This window comes from Triticum aestivum, chromosome 7D, assembly GCF_018294505.1.
Source record: "Triticum aestivum cultivar Chinese Spring chromosome 7D, IWGSC CS RefSeq v2.1, whole genome shotgun sequence".
Classification (NCBI taxonomy): domain Eukaryota; kingdom Viridiplantae; phylum Streptophyta; class Magnoliopsida; order Poales; family Poaceae; genus Triticum; species Triticum aestivum.
In genome coordinates, this window is record NC_057814.1 from 332,580,450 (window position 1) to 332,603,052 (window position 22,603).

The 22,603-nt window shown below is 47.3% G+C and overlaps 1 protein-coding gene across 3 annotated transcripts in view; it reads right to left on the bottom strand.

Annotated features, from left to right (window-relative positions):
• Window positions 1-11,501, bottom strand: part of LOC123164196 (monothiol glutaredoxin-S10) — a 31,947-nt gene extending 20,446 nt beyond the window's left edge. Inside the window, exons 1-2 of one of the 3 annotated variants that reach the window (XM_044581617.1) lie at window positions 11,103-11,501; window positions 10,905-10,978 (exon numbers count right to left, since the gene is read on the bottom strand). In XM_044581617.1, coding sequence (XP_044437552.1) covers window positions 10,905-10,978; window positions 11,103-11,344 — 316 coding nt within the window. In that variant the 5' untranslated portion in view covers window positions 11,345-11,501. The remainder of the gene's footprint in view (window positions 1-10,904; window positions 10,979-11,102) is intronic. The other 2 variants (XM_044581616.1, XM_044581618.1) reach the window with 2 other exon arrangements.
• Between the last annotated feature and the right edge of the window lie 11,102 nt (window positions 11,502-22,603).

Here is a 22,603-nt window from a genome sequence, read left to right on the forward strand (position 1 = left end):
CGAGGATTATATAAACACTTGTAAGGCCACGTTTTGGAATTAAGCAATAAGTCATAACTATTGCTCGGCTCCCTAACCCTAGCCGCCTCCTGCGCCATCTCCTCCTCCACCGCGCGACCATGGCGCCGTCTCGCCGCCGCTCGCGCCCAGCTCCTCGCCACCCTCCCTTCCACCCCTACAACCTAAGAGCTAGGCCTGGTAGGATCCCAGCTCCTATCAGCGCCACTAACAGAGCACACATGAGACTTCTGAAGTTCTTGTCATGTCAACCTAGGATCCCGAGGGTTCTCATGGGTGGGTAAATTGGAGGCGGTCTTGTTTGCCATGTGTCAACTGTACTTGAGTAAACCTTGACTAGTAAGTCGAAGTAGGTGAAGATAGTTTTCTGCAAAACAAAACCGGTGTTTCTTTTGTTATACTCCCTCCATTGCTAAATATAAGACCTTTTAGAGATTCCAATACAGACTACATATGGAGCAAAATGAGTCTATATACATCCGTATGCAGTTCATATTGAAATCAGTACAGCACAGAGCACAGAGCACCAAATGTTAACTGGGAGAAATTCTGCAGCTTACTGCATTCCAGATTTGCTAGGAACCAACATCAGCAGTTAATCAGGAAGTTGTTTCACATAGCTCAGACCTCCAGTGTTGAAGATTATGTAGAAAGGTTTTCAGAGTTATATGATCAGCTGACGGCTTATGAATCGGCTCCAGATCCCTTGCACTATGTTACCAGATTCATGGATGGATTGAAACCAGCAGTGAAGGTGCAGGTAGCTATTCAGAAACCCAAGGATCTGGATTCAGCTTATGAACTCGCACTGTTACTGGAAGAGATAGGAGATGGACAGACCCCCATCAACAGTCAACAGTCAAGGAGAGCTACAGCACTACCTCTGCCACTTCCTCCAACAAGGCAGAAGTATAATGAAGAAAGGAGACCAGCTGAATCTCAGAAATCCCAGTTAGGGGACAAATGGACAGCGCTCAGAAACTACAGAGGAGCTAAGGGTCTATGTTATATTTGTCGTGAGAAGTGGTCCAAGGACCATCAGTGCAAGGCTTCAGTACAGTTACATGTAGTGCAAGAGATGATCGACCATTTGCAAGAATCTGACCTGTCAGGAGAAGAGGAATTTGCTGAGCAAGGGCAAGCCAACATGCTTTGTGCTTCCATTAACAAGGATAGCACTTCATAGAAAACAATCCTGCTGTCAGTAATTGTGAAGAACATGAGTTATATTAGTGATGTCTTTTGGCCTTTCGCATTCTTGTCTCTTGGCATCCTCTTGTAGCCTCTTGGCATCCTCATGTATATGTATATATGTTGGCTTTGGCCTCCTAATAATACAAGTCGCTACTCCAACATGGTATCAAGGTCCAGTTTTTAGGGTCTTCACTGCACGTAGCAACTCGTGCTGCTCATATCAACATTTTTTTTCTCTTGATCTTCCCTCCATCTCTTGTCCGTGTCCTCAATGGAGCTGATCTGCTGCTCCACATCAAGCCACCGCCGCTAGTCTTCCTCCAAAGCGGATGTCCGTGCGTCTCTTCAGCGCCAGTGGCCTGCCACCGCTGCTTCTCCTACCGGTGCCACGCCCTGCTGCGCTCCTCCCAGGACGCCAGGTCGCGCCGTCGCTCGCCGGATCACGCCACGGCCGCCGGATCCACGACGGCTGACCACCCCGCCGTTCCCAGTTGGCCACTGCCGCCGTGCGCGGTTCGCTGCTGCCGCTCTCCCTCCGGGTCGACTGTTCCTCGATTCAGATAGAGTCGCTGGTACTCTGGTCCAACTGCTCGTGCCGCTGCCGCTACATCAGGCCCATCGGGTATTTGTTGTCTATATTGGGCCACCTTGTAGATTGATTAAAAAAACTGAGGACAGAAAAGGAGCACCATGTCTTCGCCGCCATCAGCATATGTCGCCATCCCGCACTGCCCGGTGATATTTGATGGAGCTAACTATGCCGAATTTGTTGCCTTTATGCACATTCACATGTGTGGCATTCGTCTCTAGGGTGTTCTTTCCGGCGAGGCTCCCTGTCCTCCACGCCCAATTCCTCCTGTGGCTCCAACCCCACCGCCGACACCACCGCCTCTTGCCACAGATGCTTCTAATGATGATAGGGCTGCAGCCAGGATTGCTGATGGTGATGCGACCGTTCCATATGACCTTATGACCAGCAGGTCTTGGATTATTCGAATGCTCTTTCCGTTTATCGTGACGATCTGGCTGCTTATACTCATTGGTGTGATGATGATGCTCGTGCTGCGGCTGTTCACTTCCAGTGTTTTGCCTCAGTTTGCTTATGAGTTTATGGGCCTTGGTACTGTCTTTGAGATGTGGACTCATCTTCGTCAGCGCTATCAACCCTTTGGTGATGCTCTCTACTTGTCTGTGGTCCGTCGGGAGCATGCTCTTCAGCAGGGAGACTCCACTATTGATGAGTTCTACACTCAAAGTTCAGCTATCTGGCGCCAGCTTGACTCTCTTCGCACTGCTATTTGTGGCACTTGTCCGTGTTGCCAGACTGTGAGGTCAGACTTGGAGTTTCAGCGTGTTTATGAGTTCTTGTCACGGCTCCGTGGGGAGTTTGAGCCTCGACGTGCCCAGTTGTTTGCTCGTGGCCGTGTTCCTATTTTTGAGGTGCTTTATGAGCTTCGTGCTGAGGAGACTCGCCTCCTTGGTGCTGATTTGCTTCATGTTCCCTCTGTTCTTGCTGCTCAAGTTGCTGGTCCACCTGTATATTCTCGCTCTAGTGCTCCACCGTTACTGCCCACTCCTGGTAGTGAGGGCCGCTCTCGTCCTCGTACTCATTGCGGGTACTGCAGCAGGATGGTCACCCCGAGTCTGACTGCTTCAAGAAGAAGCGTGATATGCGTAACAGGGAGCGTAGTTCTTCTTTTGGGACTCGTGCTTCTTCCTCGACGTCGTCTACTGTCTCCTCAACTGAGCAGGATATTGTGAGGCTTAAGCGTCTACTTGCTGCTTCGGGTTCTTCGACAGGTACTGCAGGCTCTGTGACTGGTGCTTCTAGTGTTGAGCGACCATCTACACAGTCAGGTACATCCCCATGGGTTCTGGATTCTGGAGCTTCATTTCATATGTCTTCTGATTCCTCTGTCTTGTCCTCTCTTAGATCTCTCGATTTTCCTATTAATGTTCTTACTGCTGATGGTATTCCTCTCCCTGTTGCTAGTCGAGGCATTCTTTCCACTTTTTCATTTCATGTTTCAGATGTTTCTCATGTTCCTCGCCTTACCATGAACTTATTTTCTACAAGTCAACTTATTGATTCTGGTTGTCGCGTCGTTCTTGACGTTGATTCTTGCACTGTCCAGGATCGTCACACGAAGGCTCTGGTTGGGGCTGGCCCTCGCCGCCTTGACTCCCAGGGGCTTTGGGAGTTAGACTGGCTTCATGTTCCTTCCGCTGCCACCACCCTCGCCAGTACTGCCTTCGCCGCTTCAGCTACCAGCTCCTTCCAGCAGTGGCATCATCGACTTGGTCACCTTTGTGGTTCTCGGCTATCGTCTTTAGTTCGTCGTGGTCTTCTGGGGCCTGTCTCAGGAGATGTCTCTTTGCAGTGTCAAGGTTGTAGGCTTGGTAAACAGGTCCAGTTACCTTATCCTACTAGTGAGTCGGTGTCTCAACGCCCTTTTGACTTAGTTCATTCCGATGTGTGGGGACCGGCTCCCTTCTCTTCCAAAGGGGTCCATCGATACTACATTATTTTTATAGATGATTTCTCTCGCTACACTTGGCTTTACTTCATGTCTTCTCGTAGCGAGGTTCTCTCTATTTGTAAGCGTTTTGCCGCCATGGTCCACACTCAGTTCTCTACACCTATTTGTGTGTTTCATGCTGATTCTGCTGGCAAGTATATCTCCAAAATGTTGCGTGGTTTTCTTGCTGAGCAGGGTACTCTTGCTCGGTTCTCTTGTCCTGGTACTCACGCCCAGAATGGCGTGGCTGAGCGCAAGCATCGTCACCTTGAGACAGCTCGTGCGATGATGATTGGCGCCTCTCTTCCGCCTCATTTCTGGGCTGAGGCTGTCTCCACTGCCACATATCTCATAAACATTCAACCCTCATCTGCTATACAGGGAGGTATTCCTCTAGAGCGTCTTTTTGATCATTCTCCTAATTATTCTGCTCTTCGGTTGTTCGGATGTGTTTGTTATGTTCTTCTTGCCCCCCTCCCCCCCTCCCCCCCCCCAGAACGCACCAAACTAACCGCTCAGTCTGTCGAGTGTGTTTTTCTGGGCTACAGTGATGAACATAAGGGTTATCGGTGTTGGGATCCCGTCGGTCGACGGATGTGTATTTCTAGGGATGTGACTTTTGATGAGTCTCGTCCATTCTACCCACGACCATCCTCTTCGACCTTTTCAGTAGAGGATATCTCTTTTCTCACGTTTCCTGATACACCTCCGTCTGTGCCACATATTCCTACTCCTTGTCCCACTATTGTTGATCCGACACCGTCTTCTCCTATCGTTTCTTCCCCTCCCTTATTGCATGGCACTCCACCTTCATCACCGATGTCTTCTCCATCTCCATCACCTCCGGTGGTTCCTTCTCATCCCACTTTTCCTTTTCATTATACCCGTCGTCGACAGTTATGGATGACTCTACTGACGTGCCATCTACTTCTGGTGCGTCGTCTTCCTCGTCCCAGCCGACTTATGGTCTTTGAGCTCGACCTTGCCCTCCTCCTGACTGCTATTCTCCTAGCCGATATGGCCTTTTCGGTTGCACTTGAGCCTACCTCTTATCCTGATGTTGTTGTTCATCCTGAATGGCAGTTTGCGATGGCAGAGATTGCCGCACTTGAACGCAACGACACATGGGATCTGGTTTCTCTTCCTCCCCGTGTTCGTCCCATCACTTGTAAGTGGGTCTATAAGATTAAGACTCGCTCTGATGGTTCTCTTGAGCGTTATAAAGCTCGTCTTGTGGCTCGTGGCTTTCAGCAGGAGCATGGTCGTGATTATGATGAGACTTCCGTTCCTGTGGCCCATATAACCACTGTCCGCACACTGCTCGCTATGGCCTCTGTTCGCCACTGGTCTGTGTCACAGCTTGATGTTAAAAATGCCTTTCTTAATGGTGAGTTGCGTGAGGAGGTTTATATGCAGCCACCACCTGTGTATTCAGTTCCCGACGGCATGGTTTGTCGTCTTCGTCGCTCTCTCTATGGCCTTAAGCAAGCCCCTCGCGCTTGGTTTGAGCGTTTTGCCTCAGTGGTCACTACTGCTGGTTTTTTGCCCAGTGATCACGACTCAGCGTTGTTTGTCCACCTTTCTGCTCATGGTCGCACTCTTCTTCTATATGTTGATGACATGATCATCACGGCGACGATTCTGAGTACATTGCCTTTGTCAAGGCCCGTCTTAATGAGCAGTTCCTTATGTCTGATCTTGGTCCTCTTCGTTACTTTCTTGGGATTGAGGTCTCCTCCACCTCTGATGGCTTTTTTATTTCCCAAGAGAAGTATATCCAGGATCTTCTTACTAGTGTGGCTCTTAGTGATGAGCGCACTGTTGAGACTCCTATGGAGCTCAATGTTCACCTTCGTGCTTCTTATGGTGAGCCCTTGTCTGATCCGACGTGTTATCGTCATCTTGTTGGGAGTCTTGTGTATCTTGATGTCACTCGTCCGGGTATCTCCTATCTTGTCCATATTCTGAGTCAGTTTGTTTCTGCTCCCACTTCGGTTCACTATAGTCACCTTCTTCGTGTTCTACGATATCTTCGTGGCACGATCTCTCATCGTCTTTTCTTCCCCCGTCTCAGCTCGTTACAGCTCCAGGCCTATTCGGATGCTACGTGGGCTAGTGATCCTACGAATCGCCTTTCACTTTCTGCCTACTGTGTCTTTCTTGGTGGTTCCCTCATTTCCTGGAAGACAAAGAAACAGACTGCAGTTTCTCGTTCGAGTGCAGAGGCCGAGTTGCGAGCTATGGCTCTTCTGACAACAGAGGTGACTTGGTTACGATGGTTACTGGAGGATTTTGGTGCTTCTATTACTACACCTACCACCCTCCTGTCGGACAGCACAAGTGCTATCAGTATTGCGCGGGACCCCGTGAAACATGAGCTGACCAAACATATTGGTGTTGATGCTTCTTATGTGCGCGCTGTTGTGAAGGATCATGTTGTTGCTCTTCAGTATGTGCCTTCTGAGTTACAGCTAGCGGACTTCTTCACGAAGGCTCAGACTAGAGCGCGACATGGATTTCACCTCTCCAAACTCAGTGTTGTGGATCCACCATGAGTTTGAGGGGGGTGTTAGAGTTATATTAGTGATGTCTTTTGACCTTTTGCATTCTTGTCTCTTGGCATCCTCTTGTAGCCTCTTGGCATCGTCATGTATATGTATATATGTTGGCTTTGGCCTCCTAATAATACAAGTCGCTATTCCAACAGAACACTCCTATGATATTTCTGACTGATTCACGGAGCACTCATTCGTTCATCAATGACAAATACAAATACCTGTTTCCAGATGCTAAGACTGTCAGACCAATGAAGGTCACTATTGCTAATGGAGCCACTTCGATCAGTGAACAAACCATACCAGAGTGCAAGTGGAGCTGTGATGATCATCAGTTTTCTAGTGAATTCATGCTCTTAGACCTTGGCATGCATGATGGAATAATTGGTCTGGATTGGTTGGCCACACACAGTCCTATGCAAGTAGATTGGCAGCAGAAATGGATGGCCTTCCAATATCAAGGAAAACGAGTAACATTACAAGGAACTGCTCCAGAAGAGTTTGCTCTCACAGTGCTGTCTATTTGTATAGACCTTCCAGAAGAGGAATCCCAACATCTGCCTGAAGAAATTAAACAAGTCCTAGAGAAATACTCAGAAGTTTTTGCAGCTCCTAAACAATTGCCACCTAGGAGGCATTGTGATCACAGAATTCCCTTAATTCCTGGAGCTTGCCCAGTGGCCAAAAGACCTTACAGAATTCCACCTCATTTGAAGGATGAGTTGGAAAAACAAATTGCTGAAATGCTGCAGTCTGGAGTTATTCGGCCAAGTAGCAGCCCTTTTTCATCCCCAGTTCTCATGGTGAGAAAGAAGGATGGCACTTGGAGAATGGTGGTAGACTACAGACACCTCAATGCTCTTACTCTCAAAAGTAAATATCCCTTGCCTATTATTGATGAATTGTTGGATGAATTATCTGGAGCTGCCTGGTTTTCTAAGCTTGACTTAAGAGCAGGTTTTCTAAGCTCGACTTAAGAGCAGGATACCATCAAATAAGACTAGCACCAGGAGAAGAATATAAGACTGCATTTTCCACTCATAATGGACACTTTGAATTCCTGGTGGTTGCTTTTGGTCTGACTGGAGGTCCTGGAACTTTCCAAGGCACCATGAATATTGATTTGTCCCCTGTTCTCAGGAAGTATGCAGTGTGCTTCTTCGATGACATTCATGTCTTCAGCAAGACTCTCAGAGAACATATTGAACACTTGTCAGCTGTATTGCAAATTATGGAAGAAAAACAGTGGAAGGTTAAACTAAGCAAGTGTGAATTTGCCAGACAGCAAGTATCCTACCTAGGGCATGTCATTAGTGCTCAAGGAGTCTCTACTGATCCCAGTAAAATTACAGCTGTTGCTAATTGGCCAACTCCCACTAATACCAAGGAAGTCAGGGGATTTTTGGGTTTGACAGGATACTACAGAAAATTCATCAAATCATAAGGAGTGATCAGTAAACCTCTTACTGAATTGCTAAGGAAGGGTACAGTTTTTGTATGGAATCCAATGGCTGAAGAAGCATTCTCTAAACTTAAGAAGTCCCTGATCTCAGCTCCAGTTTTAGCCCTGCCAGATTTTTCACAACCTTTCATGATTGAGACAGATATGCTTGTGACACTGGAATAAGGGCAGTTCTAATGCAAAAAGGGCATCCTCTGGCCTTTGTGAGCAAGCTTTAGGCCCAAGAAACAAAGGTTTGTCTGTATATGAAAAGGAGTACATGGCAATACTTTTAGCTGTAGAAACTTGGAGGCCATATCTGCAAATGCAGCAGTTTATAATCAAGACCGATCAGAAAAGTTTGTCACATATAGCTGATCAAAGATTACACACTCCCTGGTAGCAGAAGGCTTACACAAAGTTGATGGGTCTTGACTATGAAATTCATTACAAAAAGGGAAGTGATAATACAGCAGCTGATGCCCTTTCCAGAAGGCCTCATCAAGCAGCCCAGTCATTTGCAATATCTGGTGTTTTGCCAAGTTGGTTGCAGGCGATAGCTCAAGGTTATGCCTCTGATGCTTCTACCATGGACATTATTCAGCAGCTAGCTGTGGATCCTAAATCTAAACCCCCATATACATTGATTAATGGTCTACTTAGACACAAAGGCTGCATCTGGATTGGTGAACAAACATTGCTTCAGGACAAAATATTCCAGGCATTCCATGACAGCCCAATTGGGGGGCACTCAGGGTTCCCTGTTACATATAACATAGTACATTCCCTGTTCAGTTGGAAAGGGATGAAAAGTTACATCAAACAGAGAGTCCAATCTTGTTTAATTTGCCAAAAGGCCAAACCAGAAAGGATTAACTACCCAGGATTGTTATCTCCATTGCCTGTTCCAAAGAAGGCTTGGGAAACTGTCACTATGGATTTCATCTCTGGGTTGCCCAGTTCTGAAGCTTTTGACTGTCTGATGGTTGTTATTGACAAGTTCACAAGATATGGTCATTTTATTCCAATCAAACATCCACATACTGCTCCTAAAATTGCTGGGATCTTCTTGGAGAATGTGTATAAGCTGCATGGCATGCCTGAGTTTATTGTGTCTGGCAGGGACCCAGTCTTTACCAGTGCATTTTGGCAGCATCTTATCAAAAGAACAGGTGCTGTCTTGAATATGAGCACCCTTAAACTGATGGACAGACTGAGAGAGTGAATCAGCAGATAGAATGTTTCCTCAGATGCTTTATTGGTGCTCATCCCAAGAAATGGAAAAGGTGGATTTCCATGTGTGAATTCTGGTACAACACCAACTGGCATTCAGCAGTGGGAAAAACTCCGTTTGAAGTGCTTTATGGGCACAGTCCTAGATACTTTGGAATCACTCCATCTGATACTATTGATCCACCAGATGTCCAGCAATGGCTAGAGGAGAAAGAAGTCATCAATCAATCTGTGAGACAGCATCTCCTTCGGGCCCAACAACGAATGAAGAATTATGCAGATAAACATCGAACTGACAGGCAGTTTGCAGTTGGACAGGAGGTATTTCTGAAATTGCAACCTTATGTACAGTCTTCTGTTGTTCACAGGGCCAACCATAAGCTGTCATTTAAGTTTTATGGACCATATAAGATCTTAGAACATATTGGAGAGGTGGCTTATCGATTGGAACTTCCAGAATCAAGCAAGATACACTCAAGTCTTTCATGCTTCTCAGCTCAAGCAATACATAAAGCTTCCTTCTCAATTACAATCGTCACTTCCTTCTGATCTCTCATTCAGATTCCTGTGCGAGTGTTGCAACAGAGAATCAGGCGCAAAGGGGACCGTACTGTTGCTCAAGTACTTGTGGAGTGGAGTAATTCATCGCCCCAGGAGGCCACCTGGGAGGATACTGATTCCTTGAAGCAAAAGTTTCCAAGAGCTCCGGCTTGGGGACAAGCCGGTCTTCAACGGCGGGGGGATGTCAGCAGCGCTAGTACTTCCATGAACAACGCCAACAGTGCTGAGAAGGAGGGAAGATTCAAAGGCAACGCTCCTGGGCCAGCGGCGCAGCCCACTCGCGAGAAAAGGCTTCCCCAGTGGCTTGCAAGCCCGAACTGGGCCCGATAAGGGTGTAATAGGTTAGCGTGTATAAGTAGGTGAGCTAGGAGTTCTTCCTCGGCTTGGCACTGGATGAGGCTTCAGCCGGCACCACTCTGTAATTCGAATCCGCTGTGAGGGAGGTTGGGAGGAACAGCTATGAATTCCACCTAAATTCCTAGATCGATCTCGAATCCATAGCTCGTATCTTACAGGAGCATATCAGGTTGCTTTTAGCTGGCTGTACCAATGCTATAAGCACCCTAGAACAGATCCTTACATCATCAGAGGAGGATAAAATAAAATCTTGCTCTCTCCTTTGGAGCTGGCAGTGTGAACGCCATAAGGCAAACTCGGGCGAAGGCCCCATCTCGCTTGAGCATATTTGCTCTTCTGTTAATTATCATCTTATGAATGTAATGGAGAGCAAAAAGACTGCTAAAGGGCAAAAGCAGCAGCTAAACCACAAATTGTCTCGGCCACCGGCTGGGATTCTCAAGATTAACACTGATGCCGCTTTCCACAGGGACTCCAACTCTGGCGGCTGGGGACTCATTATCAGAAATGACCAATGCAAGGCGATGGCTGCAGGTGCGGGTAACGGAAACCTTGGCATTGTTGTGTGCTATTAAAATGTTGATGGGGCGCGACAGAGTAATGTTTGAAACTGATTCAATGCAACTGATGAGGGCAATGAACTCTGAAGTCTATGATCTAGCGGAACTAGGAGCAATTGTCTGTTTGTTTGGGGGTTTTTTTTAGGAGCAATTGTCAGTAGTATCAAATTCCAGCTGCGTGAGACTTTGTTGGGCCAACTCCCAGGATTTGCACTGGACCATGTAGCTGGCGATTTGCCCAGCACTAATATGTAACTACGTAACGGAATGCACGGCGTGTTCCTTTCAAAAAACAAAAAACAGTTTGGACACAGCCATGCCTTGGCAAGAAGCGACACAAGATTCACCCAATAGCAATAGCCAATAGATAATAGATAGAGATACGAGAAGAAGAAGAAGAAGAAGAAGAAGAAGAAGAAGAAGAAAAAGAAGAAGAAGAAGAAGAAGAAGAAGAAGAGGGACGAACCGAGCTGGTCGAGCTCGATGACATGTGGATCCACGCCAATCCGCTTGAAGAGACCCTTGACCTCCATTGAGTACCTGCGGTATAGTGTAAGCACCAGCACATATGACGAAGGGAACCAACGAGTGGCTCGCATGAATTCGTCGCAGAAAACAAATCGTGGAACGAATTGGTTGTGTTGGAGTTCAGGTGAGGTCTTACGAGCACCACGACTTGGAGTAGATGACGACGGCGTTGTCGGCGAGCGTCTTCTTGACAGAGTCCTCCATCCGCGAGCCGAAGGAGGAGTCCGGCGAGGAAGAGGATGACGAGGCCCTGGCAGCGACGGCCCTGGCGCGGCGCGCGGCGAGAGCGAGGCGAGGGAGAGGTATGGACCGGGGGCACCAAGGGAGGCCGAGGTTAGTCGCGGGGAGGCGGCAGAGGGTCGGGCACGGCGGCGGCATTTGCTGCGACGGGACGATGAAATCGCGATGGGGATGGGGGATGGCGATGGCGATGGCGAGGCTCCCTGGTACCTCTCCTCTCAACACTTCACCACCACGACTCTCTTTCTTGTTCTGCGTGAAGAAAGGAACGCAATCCCAAGCCACAGGCCCAATGATGTCGGTAACCGACCCAGTTCGGAATGTGTGTGTTTGATCGCCGACAGAACCGGCCCACTTTGCTCGCGGTTCTGGTTTCGCTGCGCTTTTTCAATTGCGTGTATCATGTTTACACAAAATACTCTCGAAAAAATGTTTGCTCAAAAAAATTAAAAAAGTTGTCTTATTTTAGAGAAATAAAAATTAGTATGTATCTTGTTTGCGTGTATCTTGTTTCGCTGACGATGTTTGCTGATGAAGATGGTTGCTGTGATGGATTCCCCCTCCGGCGAAGAATTGAAAAATCTTCAAATTTGATCGACGTGGAACAGGAAGGTGGTGTTTTCAAGGTTTTTTAAAGAATATAAAGGTAGAGGGGCCGAGAGGCGGTGGATTGGGGGGCCAAAGCCATTATTGCTCCCACAGAAGTTGTTGGGATTCCCTCGAGAATAAGGGTGAAGCAGAATGGTAACAAGTATTTCTCTCACTTATAGAACCGAGGTTGTCAATCAAGTAGAAGTATCTCAGTCTACTCCTTCCGTCCGTGAATAAGTGTACATCTAGCTTTTAATCTAAGTCAAAGTTTTAAAATTTTGACCAATTTTATAGAAAATAATAGTAACATGTATGACATCAAATTGATATTTATCAAAGTACATTTCAAAACGAATCTAGTGGTACTAATTTGGTGTCATAAATGCTTTTATTTTTTCCTAGAAAGGTGGTCAAAGTTTTAAAACTTTGACTTAAGACAAAAGCTAGATGTACACTTATTCACGGATGGAGGGAGTAACAACGTAAGCAGCACCTACGCACAAGACACACACACGTCCCTAACATGGTAGGAGGATTGTCAATCCCCTTGTCTTGCTAGTTACAAGATTAAACGCAAGCGATAGAGATAGATAGTAGCAAAATTGCACGGCAAAATAATGGCGGTTGTGTAGAAGAATATAGTAATGAAAAATAGACCCAGGGGGCATAGGTTCACTAGTGGCATCTCTCACAAAAACAGGTAAATGACATGGTAAACAAATTACAGTTGGGCAATCGACCAAATTGCAATATTTATGACTATATGATCATTCATGGCATAATATCATGTAGGAATTACGTCCATAATAAGTAGACCGTTAATCCAACTACATCTACTACTAATACTCCATCCTAAAACCGTTATTCAGGATGAATCTCGCATGCAAAGCTATTTAATTATAAAGCAAGAAAACCTCAAAATATTCAATTGATTTCATTGTAGGATCTGATCATAAAGTCGCAATTCATCATGTCCCAACAAACACACCACCGATTACATCGAATTGATCCCGATCATGTGAGAAAGCTCATGGGAACATTGTATTGCAAAAGAGAGTCCTAATGGAACTACTCACACATCATGGAGGCAGCAAGGTTGATGAATAAGGCTCTGGCAATGGAATCCCCCTCTGGCAGCTCTCCGAAACAGACCTCCAGATTAGATCTTCATGAAACAAGAACTTCCGCGCAGTGATTAAATTCTTTTGAATATATGGCGGAGGGTTTCGATATTTGTAGGAATCTATGGTGGTGGAGTAGGTGGGCCCCACGTGACCTAGAGGCGCGCCCTACCCCCTGCAGCTCCTCTCGATCCCCCAAAGCTTTCAGGGTCCTTCGTAGCCCAAAAAGATCGTATTAAATCGATAAGTGATTTTGACCTCCGTGGATATTGATTTCCTGCGAAACTGAAAACAAGCACAAAACAGGAAGTGGCACTGGGCACTAAATTAATAGGTTAGTCCAGAAAAATAATATAAATTGCTATAAAAAGTATACAAAGGTGATAATATAATAACATGAAACAATCAAAAATTATAGATACGTTTGAGACTTATCAAGCTACCATGCTCCCCTGGCCTTGGCATAGGGGCCCGTGCTAGGCCACCGACAACCACCTCCATCAACCATGCCCCCACCCCGCTAACTAACTCCAAATCTGAAACGTTGCTCGAAATAGGGAAACACGGCACAATCGTCACCCTCATTTGAAAGGTGTATATTTGAAGCATCTCTGACATGCGAGAAGATTTGTGGCGATGGCACCTTCAGTGAGATAACAAACCGAGCCTAACCTGTCCATGCCATCTTGCCTCCCTAACCATTCAAGCAGATGGCCCACCAGATCCACCCCCAACGGGAGGCAACCCACCATAGAGAGAGATGGGTCCTGGCCTAGGTGCTTGTATTTGTTGGATCTAAGTCCTAGACCCAGGCCGCTGCGGTGCCTCCACCTTGTCGCGAGCTCACCCGAGAACAACCAAGACCATCATTGGGAAGTCTGTAGAGTCAACCTACACTGCGGTGTCGTGCCAACAATAACCGAAGTCATGCAACTATTGCCACATTCGTTGGGCCCAGACGCTTGCTTCCTCTTTGTTAGGAAGGTGTTGTCCTGATGAGGGCATCAATACCATTGTTACACCCACAGCCCCTACTGCTACATATACTGGACCAATTACTAGAGCTCGCGCACGCCAATTAAATTATCAGGTACTTTTGTTTCTTGGTAATGATTCTAATGTTCATGCGAATATGATGCTGCCTAAATTGGATACATTTGTTTTGCTTACAAATGAAGGGCCTGGCATGGATAAGAGGGATGAACACTGGAACAAGACCAAGCATGGAGATGATGGCATGCGCAAGAGGAACAAGGACGGAGTTACAAGTGATGATTTCAGGACTTTGAAGTCACCATAAGGAGTGCATGAAGCCTTGGATGAAATATACAAGATGCCACTTCATAAATTTCGTCCAGAGGCTATTCTAGGTGTTGCGTCACCTTATTATTGGGCCAGGCCCATGTAATTTCGAAATACTTAAGTATAGGTTGTTTTTATAGTCCGTATGTGTGGGGAAACAAGAGTTAGGGTTGGTTTTGGACCCCTCCTCCAAGGGCCACGAAATTCCCCCCTCTTCCTCCATATATACAGCCCTTAGGGCGTCGTTTAGACTTTGGGTTTGTTTAGATTAAAAGTTTGCCATAGCTGCAACTTCGCGTACTTTATTTGTGTTCAACAACCAGACCAAGACGTCATAGAACCCCACCTTCATTAATAAAGCTTTCCTCTTATATTCGCAATATCCAGATTGCAATTTCAGTTTCTTGCTTGTTCTTTGTTTGCTTGCAGGAAATAGACCTTCGTGGTCAGGTTGATCATGCTCCGGCGTGGTCAATAACCCCTCGAGTTGGTTTAGCGATTGCTAAGGCGCGACGTCCTCGCATGATCGTAGTCGGGTCGTCAAAGTCTACTCCACCAAAAACGATAGCCACCATCTCATCGAAAGACGGGACACCCTCGCCTCTATCTTGGCCCCCAAGTGTAGAGCTTTGTAGAAAGCATCAATTTTTCCTCAGGTGGGTGATCTTGAAATTTGTCCAATCAACATGTGCACTTGATTTGTAGCTAATGATCAGTATCTGCACACAATTACAGAACTTTCCTAGTCCCCAACGAAACCCGTGAGGTTGTAAAACTTTCTAGCCTTACTAGTTACAAGGATTAACGCATAGCATGGAAGAAATTGATGATTGCAACAATTTAAAGAAACTATTAAGATTTGTAAACAAGAATTAAATGTTGAATTGAGGTTGAAAACGATAAGGAAGAATGGACTGGATCCACAACTTTACAAGTGACAATTCTCCATAAAGTATATCGTAGGTGTGGTATGGACCCCGGGTCCATAAGCCCACTAGTGGCATCTCTCTCGAAAGCATAACACCGGTGGGTAAACAAATTACCGTTGGGCAATTGATAGAATTGAGCATAGTTATGATGATCATCCATGGCATAATCATTACATAGGCATTACGTCTGTGACAAGTAGACCACTAATCCAACTGCATCTACTACTATTACTCCACCCCAAGACCGCTATCCAGCATGCATCTCAAAGTATTAAGTTCATACAACCAGAGTAACGCATTAAGCAAGATGACATAGTGTAGATAGAATAATATTATTCAATGACCAAACCCGGACGTTTTATCCTTAGTAGAAATAATACAATACGTGCCTTTGCCCCTCCTGTCACAAGGCAAAATCACCGCAAGATTGAACCTACCACAAAGCACCTCTCCCGCTGGAGGAATATTAGTCTAACTTGGCCGAAGTAGACGGATATTTGGAGAGAAATACAAAGCTATAAAATTACGCAACAAAAAAATCTCAAAAGACTCATATTAATTCAATGAATAATCTGATCATAAACTCAAAATTCATCAGATCCCAACAAACACACCGCAAAAGATTACATCAGATTGATCTTAGAGAAGTTCATTGCATCGAAGATCAAAAGAGAGAGAGAAAGCCATATGGCTACTGCTATGGACTCGTAGGTCCTCTAGGAACTACTTACGCATCATCATGGAGGCAGCAAGGTTGATGAAGACGGCCTCCCCAACGATTCCCCCCTTCAGTACAGTGTCAGAACAGGGCTCCGAATGGGATTGCTTCGGAACAGAGGCTTGCGACAGTGATAAAATTGTCTCGGGTATCGCTCTAAGGGATTCAGAAAATCACGAAATTTATAGTCTTGGAATTAGCTCAAACCGGGCTTTGGGGATTTCACAAGCATGCCCAGCGCGCCGCCCTGGGGCCATGCCCCTGGGCTTGTGGAGCCCACATCCCACTTCTAGCTCGCTCCCGAAGCTTCTAGCGTTGCATATATTTCAAAAAAATCATCGTCAAGTTTCATCGCATTTGGACTTCTGTAGGCCTGGATTTGTTGCAAAACCAAAACATGCAAAAAAATAGGAACTGGCATTGGGCACTAATTTAATAGGTTAGCATAGAAAAATAATATAAAATGGCATATAAAGCATACGAAAGTTATAATATAATAGCATGAAATGATAAAAAAGTTATAGATACGCTGGAGACGTATCAGCATCCCCAAGCTTAATTCCTGCTCATCCTCAGTAGGTAAATGATAATGAAAGAATTTATTATGTTGAATACTACCTAACATGGTCTTGTTCGAATAATGCAATTATGGTATGAATATTGGGACACGAGTGATTCAAGGCAATAGTCTATCAATTTGACATTAAAACAACAATACATAGGCATAATAGAAAACAATCATTGCCTTTCAAAATAAAGATGCTAAAGAATGTGATCCATACACACTTAGTCATGTAAAGCATGGCATGCCCAGTTTCCTAGCATAAAGATATCAAATCATGAACAACCCTGGTGCCAAACCAAGTAATTGAATCAAACTTTTTCTTGCTTCAGTTTTTTCAACTCCCACGCAATACTTGAGTGTGAGCCAAGAACTTAGCACTTTGGATGGCAAAGAGAATGATGATTGGGGTTTATAAGGGAAGACAAAAAGGTGAAAGAAAGTTTCACACCAACGAGGCTTGATTGTTAGGCAATGGAGAGGCTTTCACTATAAAAAAAGACACATCCGTGACATTTTGGGCCGAACGAAAAAAATTATGTCATGCTCATGACACTTCTATGACGATAATTGTGACAAAACCCGGTATCATCATAGATGTGGTGGGCTCCTACTTCTATGACAAAAAATGGGTTTTTCATCCTGGGCGGGCCGGGGACGCACCTGCATGACATTCTTTGGGTCGTCCATGACGGAAAAAATCGTGGTAGAAGCGAGGGCGAGGAAAATTTCAGGGAGTTCCCGGTTACGGTGGGTGGTCGGGGCCGAGCGATGCCCGGAGGGATTGCGCGTTTCTCTCATACATGTACGCACGTTGGTGCGAGGCATTGGGCTCTAACTGAAACCGAGCGAGGTGTTCGCCTACTGAACCCGAGCGATTGCACTGACTACGCGTTACTGAACCCGAGCGATCGATCGATCCCTGGCTGTTAACTGAACCCGATCGAGCAATTCCTTCGCTACTGCTGCTAACTGAAGCCGATCGAACCTGCTGCCTCTTGATGAACAGTGAGCGTTGTTGGTGGTTGGATGAACAGTTCCCAGTGGGTGTTGGATGAACAGGACCCCGTGGTAGTAGACCGTTGCACCCCAGCCGGTTGGGGGTCGATGAACAGGACCCCGTGGAGGCTCTATGAACAGCAGCCGATGGAGGCTGGATGAACAGTAGTCGTGGATGAACAGTAGCCCGTGGAGGCTGGAGGAGGTCGACGGTGGATGAACAGTAGCCCATGGAGGCTGGAGCGAGGCAGTAGACGGTGGATGAATAGGACCTCGTTTCGACCGTAGGTGCTCCAACACAAGTCCGTTTCCTCTGTTTTGCGGTACGCCACACCCCTCCCGATCAACAGGACCCCATTTTGACCGTACGCGGTCGAACACAAGTCTATTTCCTCCGTTTTGCGGTACGCCAGACCCTTCCCGATGAACAGGAGCCCGTCTCGACCGTACGCGGTCGAACAGAAGGCCCGTTTCCTCCGTTCTGCGGTATGTCAGACCTCGTTTCGGCTATTCTGTCCAAGCCGGTTGGCTCCTGATGAACACGACGTATTCCGTTGCCTCCCGATGAACACGACGCATTCCGTTGCCTCCCCATGAACACGACGCAGTTTCTCCGTTCCGACCCAGCCGGTTGGCTTCCGATGAACAGGATGCAATTGTTGTCGTCCGTTGCCTCTCTATGTACACGAGCCCTGGCCGTACATATGCGCGAGTACGCGTTCGAGACCCTACCGGGGATATACCCCGCGGTATGACCCGGCCCGATGCATGACCCGACTGACGTTTGACGACTCACTGGTGATCCGCCTGAGACTGGTAAATCACTGGTGACTCGGAGGATGGGTTAGATGAATAGCAAGGCCCAAGGCCCAGAAGGCGGCTTATAAGAAGACCGGCTCAAGGTGTGTGTCCGGTGGACCGGCTTAAGAGGAAAGCATAAGGAATATTCCCTTACAAAGGAAGCAAGACTAGGAATCCACTTGTAATAGAGTAATTCTAATCCTACTAGGACTAGTCATGTAACCGCCCCTTCAACTTATATAAGGAGGGGCAGGGCACCCCAAGAAGGGGCGAAAATAATCCCGAGGGCTAGATACAACTAGAGGAGAGCCGACTTATACAACAACTCCCTCATGAGCATATTGAATAAGACCTAGCCACAAACATCATGTAGGGTTATTACCAGATGATGTTTCCCGGGGCCCGAAGCTGTCTAAATCTTGTCTCATGTGCCAATCCGCTTCGACGTCTACACACATCTCTCGTCCCGATCAACCCCTCTCAAGCTACTACCTAGTTGCGTTGGCCTCACGACAAGTCCTCACACTAGGACATATGCCGTGACAAATCCACGACATTTGGCGCCCACCGTGGGGCCTGCGCACGGTGGTGTTGAGTTCTTGGAGGGATCTCTTCCAGGGATAGAGAAGTTCACAATTTTCCGGGTAAAGAAGAGCCAGTTTGGAAGGGTTTGCATCAGATTCAAATTCATCAGTCCAATTTTTTTTTGAAACATCCAGTTTTGGTGGCTTCATTGATTTAGGAGAAAGCATATGGGAAACAAGGGGGATCAAGTGATCATGGTGTACAGGAGCATTGCTCAAGAACAAAAGAAAGAAAAAATGGACATAGGGGCGCCCAACGCCCACAGAGAACTGTTTATCTCACAGAGGCGTCCCCGAACGGGGGCTCTAAGCATGCAGCTCCGGCAGACCTCCAATTTGCAAGATCGAGCTTTATAGCCTGGAGAACATCGTTAGCCTCTGGCATTTTCCCTCTGAAAACGTATGCATTCCGCTCCTTCCAGATGTGCCAAGTAATCAACAACGTCATTGTTTTGATCCCTCGCCTCTGGTCGGCTGGTGTGCGCCTGATCATCTCCAGGCGGTGCCGCAGAGAGCTGTGGGAAGGCAGCCTGCTTTGGCCCAGTGCCTCGCAGCCATTCCATGTGGCAGTAGACCTCCAAATCGTCTTGGAGAAGGGGCAGTCCCACATCAGATGCAGAGCAGACTCCAGGTTCCTCATACATAAACCGCAGAAGTATCCATTCGGCCATCCCCTCCACTGCAGCCTGTCGTTGCACCAGATCCTGTTATTGTGCAGCAACCAGGCGAACATCTTGACAGTCCCAGGCGCCCAGCCTTTCCAGACAACGCTGCCGTGGCTCGTGCTCGGCGTGTCCTTGAAGAACATCTTGTACGCAGCCCGGGTAGAGTACATCGTCCCTCCTCCTGCAGTCCAAGCGATCCAATCAGTAACTTGGCTGCCGAGGGTGATCTTAGCTTGCTGGAGCCGTCGCCAGAGGCACAGGAAATCGACAACAATGAGAGTCGTGTCGCCGTGGCTGAGATCCCTGATCCACTGGTCGTTGTCGAGCGCATCGGCCACCGATCGGTTTTTGCGCCGAGATTGCTTGAACAGGCTCGGGAAGGCAACACTTAGAGGTGCACCATCAAGCCAGGGGCACGTCCAAAACCCCGCCCTTTGGCCATCGCCGATCGTGGTCGTCATTGCTCTGGCGAACAACTCCCGGTCTGCCTTGTCGCATGGCAAGGGGAAGGTCGTCCAGGGCCTCATCGGTTGCTGCCAGTACGCCCATAGCCAGCGCAGCCGGAGGGCTGAGCCGAACCGAAGCAGGTCAGGGATCCCCAGCCCGCCCTTCTCCACTGGAGAGCACACATGTTTCCAAGTGTGACGCCCCCGATTCAATCGTACACTAATCATGCACACAAATGTGTACGATCAAGATCAGGGACTCACGGGAAGATATCACAACACAACTCTACAACATAAATAAGTCATACAAGCATCATATACAAGCCAGGGGCCTCGAGGGCTCGAATACAAGTGCTCGATCATAGACGAGTCAGCGGAAGCAACAATATCTGAGTACAGACATAAGTTAAACAAGTTTGCCTTAAGAAGGCTAGCACAAACTGGGATACAGATCGAAAGAGGCGCAGGCCTCCTGCCTGGGATCCTCCTAAACTACTCCTGGTCATCGTCAGCGGGCTGCACGTAGTAGTAGGCACCTCCGGTGTAGTAGGAGTCGTCGTCGACGGTGGCGTCTGGCTCCTGGGCTCCAGCATCTGGTTGCGACAACCAGGTAGAAAGGAAAGGGGGAAAAGAGGGAGAAAAGCAACCGTGAGTACTCATCCAAAGTACTCGCAAGCAAGGAGCTACACTACATATGCATGGGTATATGTGTAAAGGGCCATATCGGTGGACTGAACTGCAGAATGCCAGAATAAGAGGGGGATAGCTAATCCTATCGAAGACTACGCTTCAGGCCACCTCCATCTTGTAACATGTAGAAGAGAGTAGATGGTAAGTTCACCAAGTAGCATCGCATAGCATAAACCTACCCGGCGATCCCCTCCTCGTCGCCCTGTTAGAGAGCGATCACCGGGTTATATCTGGCACTTGGAAGGGTGTGTTTTTATTAAGTATCCGGTTCTAGTTGTCATAAGGTCAAGGTACAACTCCGGGTCGTCCTTTTACTGAGGGACACGGCTATTCGAATAGATAAACTTCCCTGCAGGGGTGCACCACATAACCCAACACGCTCGATCCCATTTGGCCGGACACACTTTCCTGGGTCATGCCCGGCCTCGGAAGATCAACACGTCGCAGCCCCACCTAGGCACAACAGAGAGGTCAGCACGCCGGTCTAAATCCTATGGTGCAGGGGTCTGGGCCCATCGCCCATTGCACACCTGCACGTTGCGAACGCGGCCGGAAGCAGACCTAGCCTAGCAGGCGTTCCAGTCCAATCCGGCGCGCGCTGCTCAGTCGCTGACGTCATGAAGGCTTCGGCTGATACCACGTCGCCGAGTGCCCATAACTGTTCCCGCGTAGTTGGTTAGTGCGTATAGACCAAATGGCCAGACTCAGATCAAATACCAAGAACTCGTTAAGCGTGTTATTTTGAAGTAACCGCAGACGCCGACCAGGGCCAGGTCCACCTCTCTCCTAGGTGGCCTCAACCTGGATTTTCCCATTTTTTCTTCTGCTCTTAAGTCTCTCCTGTCGCTCCGCCACAAGATCCACTCGCGGGTACTCCTACGAGCCGACCCGACTTTAGTCACCACAGGTATCCTGTAAAGTATATAAGTATATACCCGTGATCACCTCCCGAGTGATCATGGCCCGATAGTATAGCAAGGCTGACAGACAAGAATGTAGGGCCACAAATGGAATACTAGCATCCTATACTAAGCATGTAGGATTGCAGGTAAAGGTAACAACAGTAGTAGCAAGGACATGCTATGCATCAGGATAGGTTTAACGGAAAGCAGTAACATGCTACACTACTCTAATGCAAGCAGTATGGAGAGGAATAGGTGATATCTGGTGATCAAGGGGGGGGGCTTGCCTGAAGCTCAGCCGAGAAGGAGGGGTCGTCAACACCGTAGTCGTACTGGGTAGCAGCGACGTCGGTCTCGGTGTCTAGTGAGAGAAGAGGGGGGAGAAACAATAAATACAATGCAAACAAATGCATGACGATGCATGACATGACAAAGCGTGATGCTAGGAGTGCCCAATCACGGTAGTAGGTGATACCGGCGAAGGGGGGAAACATCCGGGAAAGTATTCCCGGCGTTTCGCGTTTTCGGACAGATGAACCGGAGGGGGAAAGTTGCGAGTTCGATAGGTTAGGGATGTGTGGCGGACGAACGGGCTGCGTATTCGGATTCGTCTCGTCGTTCTGAGCAACTTTCATGTACAAAGTATTTTGATCCGGGCTACGGTTTATTTTATATGATTTTCTAAAGTTTAAAAATTATTTTTGGAATTTATCTAATTAATTTAATCCAACATTATCCAGAATAGTGTTTGCTGACGTCAGCATGACGTCAGCAGTCAACAGAGGTGTTGACTGGTCAAACTGACGTGTGGGTCCAGTGGGACCCACCTGTCATACACTGTTAGGTTAATTAGGGTTTAGGTTAAAGTAATTACTGTTTAATTAAACTAACTAGTTAATTAGATTAATTAAACCGGATTAATTAACTTAATTAATTTACTAATTAATTAATTAATTATTTTTATTAATTCATTTTTATTTTATTTTTATTTAAAAAAACGTTCTGGGCGCGGGGCCCGTCGTCTAGTGGCACAAAGGCCATAGTGGGCTATTGGTGCGGGCGGTTACGGGCGCCCAACGGGGCGGAC